Source organism: Muntiacus reevesi, chromosome 19 (genome assembly GCF_963930625.1).
Source record: "Muntiacus reevesi chromosome 19, mMunRee1.1, whole genome shotgun sequence".
Taxonomy (NCBI): Eukaryota; Metazoa; Chordata; class Mammalia; order Artiodactyla; family Cervidae; genus Muntiacus; species Muntiacus reevesi.
Window position 1 is genome coordinate 39402542 of NC_089267.1, and position 12151 is coordinate 39414692.

The following is a 12151-nucleotide window of genomic DNA, read 5'->3' on the forward strand; positions in this document are numbered from 1 at the left end:
TACTTATAAAAATAGATTCATAGATTACACATTAAGAAATGGATCACTGACAACTACTGCAGAAAATCTTTTAAATAAAATATGTTAAAAGAAGAATATTAATTAGAAGGAAATCTGAACACTTAAGTATCTGAAGGGCAAATTTTTAAAAAATACAATTCAAAAAGAGCTGATGGAACAGGGTTAAAAATGAATCAGAAATATAAACTTAAGAGATGCTATTCTGATATTGAAGATAATATGTAAAGTATTTTAGCCACCCCCAACAAATACATGATTTACACTAGAGTTCTGAAATAGCTAATTTCTTTTTTTGCTGAGGATTAATTTTTTAAAATATTTTAGATAGTCAAAGTAATGTAATTCAACTACCAGAATAAATTGTTACTACATTTTAGATGATTTACTGTCTCAAGTCTTAGAAAATTTGAAAATAAATGCAATGCTTTCTCAAGGATATTTCTTGTGTTTCCAGTAGTAGATATAGAATACCCATACAGAACCAGATTCCCAAACCTGGATTTCCACTAAGTACCCTCAAGTTAAGTAAAGTTTATGGTAAATCTACTGAGAGACACTTTTAAACCAAACTGATTTCCATTTAAGAACTTAACTACAGTGAAATAGAAACAAGAGTTATCATTTTACTTTGTGTAATTTCAATTTGAAAAGTAAGTTCTTTTGAAAGTCAATCTAAAATCACTATACGTTTTCTCATACATATAATAAAGCAACCTCACTAGACTGTTACCAATATGAGGCAAAAAGTAATATAATAAGCATCTTTTACACATGGAATTAAAAACAAACAAACAAAAAAGTCTTTAATGTGGTAATTTTTATTTGACTCTTCTATTAAGTTTTCTTGATCATTATTCCTTTCTCTTATTGGAGGCACAAGAAAAGAAGAGAAAAGAAGTTTTGATTCAAGAAAACAGATTTCCCAGAAAGGAAAAAAAAAATGTGATTAAGATTTAAACAAAAGCTAAAGATGGCTTCCTCTGAGCACTGATGAGGTCTGCTGCTACCTCATTACTCACAACTGAAAACTTGTGATGCATTTTGTTTCAAGAGAATCCAAAAGTCCTTGCTATAAAGCAGACAGGGGGGTGCGAATCCATTCACTCTTTCTGTATCACCACCATTATGTAAGCAGTATAAAACACTGCCTTTATGCTGCCAAGCCACAATGACTCTTCCTACATCAAAGGATTTTCACCACTAGGGTTTTTTCTTCAAAATTTATTCAAGCTAAGGGCAGAGAGACAACAATTCATACACGCTAATTACGTCTAATTATCTATTCCCTTTTCTGACCAGCTCCGGCCAGTGTTATTTGCTATCTGGATTTCTCACAACCTCCCTTTGCCCTGTCCATCCAGCCCAACAGTGAAGGCTTTGAAGAAAACAGTCATGGCTTTTTAGAGTTTTCTCAATATAGAGTTCAAGCAAATTAAATAATTATTCTGTTAGTTTTGACACATTTATGCGTTAAATATGAGGACCTCTTGGTTAATTTGGCAAATTCCTCACATCTCTTCATGGCTGGAATCATAGTAACACCCTCTCTTACAGGAGCTTCTCCTCAGGCTTTCTTTTCATGATCTAAATGAAATGTTTATTGGATTAAAGTTCTTCTCTGCAGACCTCCATGGTGGCCTATGACAAAGAGCTTAAAAGTTCTATTAATTGGCTTGAGTTTTCAGGGAGGGGAAAGGGAGAATTTTATTTCACATTACATCACTAGCCAAGAAAATTGCCACATGTAATTAAACTAATTTGTCTCATGAGTCAAAGAAACAACTAATTCATATTTAAGACACACTTCCCTTAAACCATTTTCGTCATCAAAGAATTGATTTCTTGTAATTTAACCAAAAATAACTATTTATTATTCTAAGAGAAGAGAATTCAAGACCTAAACAGTACGTGTTTTACATATAAGCAATAGCTTGCTATATTCCAGTTTGATATAAATATGTAGTTATATATATCTTATACATAATTATACAGATACAAATCTATATTTAAATATTTTATGGGAAATCATTATTTTCATTTTATATAAGACATTTATGGGAAATAATATTTTAAAAGGCATATACCCCAAATTATGTTTACATAGGTAGGCTCAGACTAATAGAAGGTATACATTCTGGTATGAAGATGGACAAGAATTACATTTTAAGTCCTATAACAACAATTTTTATTCTAGATACTTATTAATTTCATGGACATGGCACAAAACACTACTACACATAAAGCTTAGTGCTTGTACTGAAGCCAATTTTTAAAAAATATTTTTTCCTCAAATATATATTAAATAGATTTATAAAAATATCTCAGGTAATTTACTTACTTTATTTGTCTCAAACTTGGTAATTATAGGAATATTTTACAAATCAAATAGTAATTTTTATATTTTAAAATATTAAATACTAAAATTCAAATGAATACTTCGGTGATTTGTAGGGGAAAGCCAAACTCTTTTCACTTTTGGAGTTCAGTTTACTACTTTTGTTCTGCTTCTTTCAATCTTAACTATTAAAAAGCCAACTCATAAGTGAAGACATTATCACACTAACAAAGGGTTAATCCTTGCTAGGCTGACTCAGGTGACAACACAGTAGAGGTCAGCGGGGCTGACACTGACCTCAAAGGCTGATTCTGATTATTTAGCCCTGTGAAAGCTCCAGTATTGAAAGTGGTAATGAACAAACTGACAAATCAATTTCACCAATGAAATGAAAATTGTGGCAGGAAAAAAATGGCAAACATACACTTAGCAAGTCTATAAATCCTAATGCAGGTGGCTGAACAAAGGCTGAACACTGAAGCACTTTATATAAGGGTTATAGACAATTTTGCTAAAGTTTATAACTAGAGATCACACCATGGTAATAGCCTCCAAGAGTTCACAATAGGTATAAAATCCCTCAGAAAAAATTCCTCAGGAAACAAAAACACAAATGCTAGTACATAGCTAAATTTATTTTAAGTTTTAAATAAAGGATGCATAACAGCTTAGAAACATTAACAACCAAGTAGAAGAAATGAAGTCATTGCTTGAACAATAAACAAATATTATAAAAATCGTAATAATAACAAAACTATTCCTACCTTAGATTACAAAGTATTTTTATGTACTGCATATTTCAACTCAACAAATGTTAAACTAAAGCAGATTATAATGCTTTCCAAAGGGGCAACTCTTCACCAGGAAATGGAAAATTCACATTTTTAAATGTTAATGCTAGTATCTTGTTTTTTTCTAATTTCTTCATCTGACACATCAAAGAGAATTTTATACTGTCAAATCCCTTGCTGGTTATTTTTTATCAACTTACAGTTATCATTTCAATAATCTATTAATCATCTAACTCACTTAATTTTAAACAGAAATAAAAAACTTGAGAATTAGTTTTCAAAAATGTTACTATCAATGAGAATTAAAGTGCTATATCATTGACAATAGAATATATCACCATGTGGCAGAAACACATTTTTATATTGTATAAGAATATTTCCCAGGGGGAATTATTTTAGATTTGTCCATACTGTTAGACAAAATAAGAAAATCATAAAAAGAAAGTTAATGAAATTCACATGGAGTTTTTTTTAACTCTAAAATTTATGATAGCATTTATCTCTTTCAGGGCTCATTACAGAATGAATCAAACAAAATGGGTGATGTGGGTTTAAGTGATGGAGTGAACAGAGAGATTTTTTTTTTAACCCAAACAGAAAACATCCTCCAAAATATGATAGAGTGCAAGATTTGGCCAAATGGGAAGAGTAGTGTTTGCCAGGCAATCCATTTATCAAGTAGGCCAATAATAGTCTAGATGAAATTAACCCAAGAAACTATTCTTCTTAGGACAAAAATACAATTGGTCCCCTTTTTCTTTTAACCTAGTAGTTCCAAATAATGCATGCAATGCAGTGAGATTATGTTCAAATATTATTCAATGCATGTACACTTAAGACATTATTCTTTTTAAATGTATACAACAGAAGACATTCTAAGAAAACTGATCCTAACAAAGCTGATATTTCTCAGGTTACCAAATTATTCGAAGCTGATGCTGGACCACTCACTTGCCTTTAGTTTATCAAGCATTCTCCCTTCAGTCAACCGTTTATCCAGCAAGTTCTCAAAATGTCACCTTCTCCAAGACCTACTAATGAATCTATGCTGACACATGTTTTCCACCACATAAAACAAGTTTATAGAAAACAAGTGCTATTTATGTGTTATTTTTAACAGTTGTTTGTTTCTCTGTCCTTTGTATATTACATAGATTAAGGGTAAGAAATTCTTTAAAGAGCCAGAGAGTAAACATTTCAGGCTTTAAAGACCATACTTCACTGCCACAATTACACAACTCTGTAATGACAGTGGGAAAATAGAAATAGACAACATAGAAACAGACGAGCATTAAGCTTTTCAATAAAACTTTATTTACAAAAACAGGCGCAAGTGAGATTTGACCACTGTCTGTAGTTTATTAACCCCTGGTATAGATTATCAGTTTACTCTAAAATACTGCAGTGCAGAGACTGAGACAGATGTATTTAATTTTATAAATTGGTGCTATGTAGATACCAACAAATGCTCTCACAACTATATCTGCTCACATACTTAAAAAGAATTACCTAGGCTTTATTAAAATCAAGAAAGTATGACAAAACCCACTACAATACTGTAAAGTAATTAGCCTCCAACTAATAAAAATAAATGAAAAAAAAAATAAAATCAAGACAAAGATTCTTCAAGAATAAATCATCAAAATCAGAATATTAAGTGATATGAAGCTTCAAGTAGGTACGATAATAATATTAACCATCTTTTTATATAAATAAGGAAATGTTAACTGCCAAAATGTTTTTTTTTAATACTTACATACAATACAAAACATACTCTGCTATTATTTTGGGCGAAGGGAATCTGAGTTTTAAATAAAATCCCAAGCCTCAAGTAAACAGAAGAATAGTAGTTACTATTCTATGAAAATTCAATGAGCTTAGTACTAATCACAGCATTTTTAATCTATATAATTCTCATGCTTTTCCCATGTGCTTTTCCCTCCATGTTGAATGCCCTTTCCTGCTTTGTCTGGTAACTAATTTTTCATAACCTGATCTTTGGAAACACTCCTGACATGTGCCATGTCCTCTACTCAAACTGCTAGTGTGGGCTGAGGTCTCTTTTTTATACTCAGCATTCTGTAGTTAACTTAATTACAGAAGTTCACACATGAAATGGAAAAAAAAAAAACCTTATTGTCTGATTGTAGACAATAACCAAGATACTATTTAATCAAATTCAGAGACCACCACCAATATTTTCTTACCATAATATCTCCATTAATAAGCTATTAATTTTGACTGGTAGGGCAAAATCTTGGTTTGTTCAGGAAGCTTCATGAGGATTGCAATTTTTGAATTACCATATATCCCAAAATACACATTTTGGGCTTGGATTTTCATAACCGTGCAGTTGACAAGAGGGCACATCTATTCTTTTTCAGTATAGTAAAAACTATTCTACACTATTACAGAACCAACGTTAGGTGAAAAAGTCTCAGTCTAGCTTGATTTTTTCCCCATTGGTTCTTCTTCTATATAATTGTAGGATTCTCTATCCTTTAAGTTCAGTTTTACACCAGAAAAGCACATTATTCTTCTATTTTATCTTTATATTTTCTTTTTTAGAAATACAAATTATGTGAATATTTGATCTGTTGTCTAGTTTCCATACTAACACCTTCTCTCTAATAGTTTTTAATTTCTGACTATTTTGGCTTCATATGTGTGATTTCTTTTCATAAGTCTGATCTCTTTATCACTGGTTTTATTTTCAGTAGTGTTGATTCTTTGACTTACTTTTAGTAAGATGCTTTTCACTTTTTAACGGGCCTGTCTTCAGTCTTTTCTTAGTTCTGCCAGCTTATTCTTCATCTAATCTTACAGTTTTTCATCTCTGGTTTCTTATTTCATTGGTACCATAACTTTAGTTTCTTTTAAAATATAGCAAAGTTTTAACTGAAAAAAACCTCCCATTTCCTGGGATAATTCTTCTAAAGCAAGTTTTCATGTGTTTTTACTTGTTTGGTTCATGCCTACCTCTCCTCCATCTACTCCTGATACTTCCTTCTTATTGCTGCCATTTCATTTTTTTAATAGTCTCTACATGGAACCCATGTTCAGTTCATTTTACCTTCTGCTGATTTCTCAGTTTTGAATATGGGTAGTCTTATTCAGGTCTGCTGATTTTCTAGGAAGGATGGATGAAAATTTACTTATACTAAAAACAATTTTTATTATAAAAATAATTCAATATCATTCCAGAAATCTTTGAAAGGTCTAAAACAGATTAATTTTAATCATCTATAATCTTATCATTAAGAAAAAAAGTTCTGTTTACATTTAGGGATATTTATTTTCAGTATTTTCTATGTATATATATTATTTCCAAGAAAAGTAATAAATACACTTACATTGTATTTTCCCACTCATATTATCCTTAAGCATGATTCTACATTATCACACAATTTTTGAAAATGTCATTCTAAATAACTATACTATATCCCCTCATGTGACTATACTATAATTTACTTAACAAATTCTCTAAACATGGGAGAGAAAGACATTCCCATCACTGCTTTCTTTTTTCTTTTTACAGTTATTCCATTTATATTTTTGTATCTATGGAAAAATATGGCTCCGAGTTTCCAAATAACAAAAAGAAAGAAAAAATTAAGAGTAGAAAAGGGAAGGAATTAAACTCAACCTGGCCAATTTTGTTGCCTATTAGCAATGATATGTTAAAATATCACAAAAACTAAGGTTTGGGGTTTAAAAAAATGTACAGCTACAAAGATGTCTGAGAACCTTTTAATTTGTTTCATTCTGTGAGCCTTCTCTTTATACTTTGTGTGTTTTATGCTACATGAAGAAACTATTTTTAGCATCTGCTTTTCTTAGCTTCCCAGTTTATATTTTGGTATCTACATACACCACATTACTTTGGATTCCCAGGTGGAGAAAATACTGCAAATCTACCTTCTCCTCAAATGTAAAGTAAGAATATAAAGGGAAAAAAATTATTAACAGCATAAATCTTCAAAAAGTACTTTTTCCTATATCTATAAATATCTCAGAGAAACTAAAATCCTCTGAGAACCTAAAACTGGTCAAGGAAACAGATGTTTGGATAGCACAGGGAATAAAGTTTGGCACTAACAATAGCTCCCACTGAAGTATATTTCAAAAAGATTGTCCGACTACATCTTCAGAATATTTGAAGATAAATGCTTTTACCCCTCCTTCTTGGTAAGAATTTTTGAGTTTTATGTCTTTAAAAAAAAACACAGTTCTATCCTTTCTTTGGATATGCTTTTATGGACAGTGAGAAATGTGCCTGAAAATTACAGGAATTATATTTGGGCATATGTGCTTCTTTTTGATACTTATCACATTCTGCTTTGAGTTAGAGGTATTTGGGTACATAGTATATACCCGACTAGATTATAAGTGACTTGCAAGAAACACAACTTGCTTAATGATTATATTATCCATTATACCTAATGTAGTACTTTGCACATAGTAGGTTCCTAATAAATATTGGTAGAATGCATAATTATTAAATAATTGCATTAAAAATTATTAAAATTAACAGCGAAAAAGGTGGCTACTTTATACTTAATCATATAGTAATGAAGACTATTTTAAACTCTATGCGGTGATGATACACACAAATATTTAAACTATGTGCCTCAACTTGACATAATTTCATGATAACTTGATGGCAATCACATTTAAATATATTAGAATATTTTTGTAATAATGCTACTCTAAAATAGCAACTTTAATAGCTGGGAAAACATGTTAATGGCCATTAACTGGAAGGAAACAAGGAACATTAAATATTTTTTCAGAAATCAATGTATAAGTTCAAACATTCCACTATAATATTTATGAGCAAACCTCAAATTAAAATTCATAAAATGCAAACTATCGAATGTTTCAGCTAGACAATAATTTATACCATATTTTGCAATTTTTCCTGCATACAAATTGATGAATACTATATAAAAAAGATTTCTTTCTTCTCTAGTATCTTTAACTATTACTATAAATATCAAAATAAATTCTGCTTGTATGTAAGACCATAGTGATCCTATAAAAGTCCTTAATTACCAATCAATATGATATTAGTCACTGAACACAAGTAAGTGATTTTTCTTACCTTCAGGACAGCTATGAATGGGACAAAATTAGCTCTTTGGAGTCCATTTTTATAGAGATCTGAAAGAAAAAATTAGTATTAGCTTTTCACTTAGCTTAAATCATGTTAGGTTATATTTTAGCCTAGCAAATAAAGCTTTCTACCGATGAAAAAGATAAAGTGAAGGAGAATAAAAATAACCAAAATTTGTCTCTATTCTGGTACTATACAAAATTTATTATGTTCTTCATAATAGAAAAAATTAATAATCATAGAAAGAACATCAAAAGATCTTTGACCAAATTAGCTTTAAACTATAATAAAATGCAAGCAAAAATTTGGATGATATCACAAATGATCCTAAAACAATAACTCAACATAAAAAGATGACCTATTTAAAATTATTAATATTTGAACACCTAGATTCTATCAGGAAACAAATTATATCCCCCTAATCTCACCCATAATAAAAGTTCTCAGTACAGAAAACTGTAATACAATGCCTTTTAAGAAAACACACCAATAGATAGAACTGTGTATATATTTGTGTCAAAGTTATATATTTGCCATTAAAGTAAATAACATTAGGGACACTCTACTTTAAAAGAAACGACCTAACAACTTCCTTGGTGGTCCAGTGGTTAAGAATCTGCCTTCCAATGCAGGGTATTCAGGTTCAATCCCTGGTCGGGGACCTAAGATTCCACATACCACAGGGCAACTAAGCCTGCGTGCCACAACTAGAGAACCTGCATAATGCAACTAGAGAACCCGCATGCCATAACTCTGAGCCCACGTGCTACAACCAGAGTAAAACCTGTGTGCCACAAAGAGCCTGTGCACTGCAATGAAGACCCAGGACAGCCAAAATTGAAGGAAAAAAGGAAGAAACTACCTAAAGATTAAAACTCCATTCTTAATAGACTATAAATTTAACATAGTTATATATCATAAACAGGTAGTTTTTACTGTCTTAGAATGGTGCTTTATATATGTACATGTGGCATGGTACATGTTCATACATATATAGCTAAGCTAAGTGAAGTCAGTCGTGTCCGACTCTTTGTGATCCCATGAACTGTAGCCTACCAGGATCCTCAGTCCATGGGATTTTCCAGGCAAGAATACTGGAGTGGGTTGCCATTTCCTTCTCCAATATACACACATAAACACACATTATTAAGCACCAGTAAGTGGGAAAAGGAAACAAATTTTAAGCTTTGCATACTTTTTGTTAAAAATGTGGAGAACAGTGTGGAGATTCCTTAAAAAACTAGAACTAGAACTGCATATGGCCCAGGAATCCCACTCCTGGGCATACACACTAAGGAAACCAGATCTGAAAGAGACATGTGTACCCTAATGTTCATCGCAGCACTGTTTATAATAGCCAGGACATGGAAGTAACCTAGATGTTCATCAGCAGATGAATGGATAAGAAAGCTATGGTACATATACACAATGGAATATTACTCAGCCATTAAAAAGAATACATTTGAATCAGTTCTAATGAGATGGATGAAACTGGAGCCCATTATACAGAGTGAAGTAAGCCAGAAAGATAAACACCGATACAGTATACTAACGCATATATGTGGAATTTTAAAAGATGGTAACGATAACCCTATATGCAGGACAGAAAAAGAGTCACAGATGTATAGAACAGACTTTTGGACTCTGTGGGAGACGGTGAGGGTGGGATGATCTGAGAGAACAGCATTGAAACATGTATACTACCAAGTGTGAAACAGATCGCCAGCCCAGGTTGGAAGCATGAGACAAGTGCTCAGGGCTGGTGCACTGGGAAGACCCAGAGGGATCGGATGGGGAGGGAGTTGGGAGGGGGGAACGGGATGGGGAACACATGTAAATCCATGGCTGATTCATGTCAATGTATGGCAAAAACCACTACAATATTGTAAAGTAATTAGCCTTCAACTAATAAAAATAAATGAAAAAAAATGGAGACTTGGAATATTTTTTCAGAAGGTTGAAATTTTATTGTATATTAAACATTCCTTTTAGCAAATTCCCTGGCAGTCCAGTGGTTAAGACTGGGTGCTCTCACTGCCGAGGGCCCAAGTTCAATCCCTGGTAAGGGAACTAAGATCCCACAAGTTGCATGGCACAGCCAAAATAAATAAAGCATTCCTTTTAAAAGTCAACTCTATAAAGTAATAAGATTTAAAAAATAAAAAAGTATAAAAATAACAGTAAAATCTTCCAAATGATAAAAATTGCAAGTTAATGTCTCAGTTTTCCTTTTTAAGTATTGCATTATGGGCTCCCTTCTATATTTTCTTGTTTAAAGAAAATTTGATAACTAAGATTTCAACTGCCACACTTACTTCTGGAAATAAAATATGGTCATTAGAAAACATTTATTCTCTTTAGAAAAATATTCATCATAACATCATTATAGCAAAGAAAGTATTTGCATAAGCTCTTTGGTTAATTAAGGACTACAGGCTTTAAATTCAGTTACACTTAAAATTTTTATTTACTGATATTACAGAAAGTAAGATAATGCTAGCCAGACTGTGAGGATCTCAAAATTCAAAATGAGATCTTTTTTTCCTATAATCAATACCTCGAATGAATAAAATGGGTAAAATGTAGGAAATGGGTTTAAAGTAAGATGTTTTCCTAGTCTTCCCTAATTATAAAGTTGCTGGAGAAGGTGCATAAAAATACTGGTATATGATAAGAAGTCAACAGTCATGATTGCCAGTAAGTAGTAAAAATAAAAAATGAAATAATTTTTAAACACACACAATGTTTATAGCAGCTCTATCATAACAGCTAGAAACTATAGCTTTATCTGTAACAGCCAAAAACTGGAAGGAATCCAGATGACCATCATTAAGTGACTGGACAAATTCTGGCACATCTGCATATTGAAATAGTACTCAGCAATAAAAAAGACAAACTATCTATGCACACCAAAAAATAGATGGATCTTAAAATAATTATACAAAGTAAAAGAAGTAATACCCTCCACCCCTCAAAAAAAAGAGTACCAGACTGTGTGATCCCATGTATAAAAAAACCCTACCAAAAGCTGACTCATCTATAGCAATATAAAGCAAATCAGTTTTCTTAAGAAGGAACAGATTGGGACAGTGATGGCAGAGAGAGATAAAAAAAGGGAGGAGGAACACTGGGGATGTGATGGAAATGTTAATTATATTGATTGTGGTGGTGATTTCACAGATGTATACCTATGTCAGTATTATTGTATTATTATTATAATATTGTATTATTATTGTATCCTTTAAAAACGTGCCATTTATTGTATGTCAATTATGACTTAATAAGCTCTTTGAAAATTTATTAGGGAAAGAAACATACACAACCCTAGTGAATATCAAAAAAATGAAATGTTATAGAATAAAACTAAAATATTAAAAAAAAACTAAAATATTACACTAATGAAAGTTTATCTATGTTAAGTTTTGGCTTTTGGTCTTACTCACAAAATATCTTTTTGAATGGACATATAGGGCACACCCTAAGATGTAGTTTCTGGAGGAAGGCAAGGCAACCCACTCCAGTATTCTTGCCTGGAGAATCCCATGGACAGAGGACCCTGGCAGGCCACAGTCCACAGGGTTGCAAAGAGTCAGGACACAACTGAAACAACTTAGCATGCATTCATGCAAGATGTAGTTTAATAGGCATGCACCGTTCAGAAGGTCAATGGCAATGAGAAATGTAAAGGCCCACTTGTAATATTCTTGATTAGAAAATTTTCACTGAGCAAAATTAAAGTACAATAATAATGTCTTTAAATCTTTGAGATTTAAGTTTTAAAGGTTTAACTTTAAAAAAATCAGCCTTTAAAAGGATAGATAATTCAAACTTCATGATCTGGGAAGTATTTTCTAAACAAAATTCTAAACAGAATTCATTTGGCTTGAA

The 12151-nt window shown here is 31.7% G+C and overlaps 1 protein-coding gene across 3 annotated transcripts in view; it reads right to left on the reverse strand.

Annotated features, from left to right (window-relative positions):
• AFG1L (AFG1 like ATPase) overlaps window positions 1-12151 on the reverse strand; it is a 237506-nt gene that overhangs the window by 85945 nt on the left and 139410 nt on the right. For all 3 annotated transcript variants that reach the window (XM_065911302.1, XM_065911301.1, XM_065911303.1), the window contains one exon: window positions 8252-8310. In XM_065911302.1, coding sequence (XP_065767374.1) covers window positions 8252-8310 — 59 coding nt within the window. The remainder of the gene's footprint in view (window positions 1-8251; window positions 8311-12151) is intronic.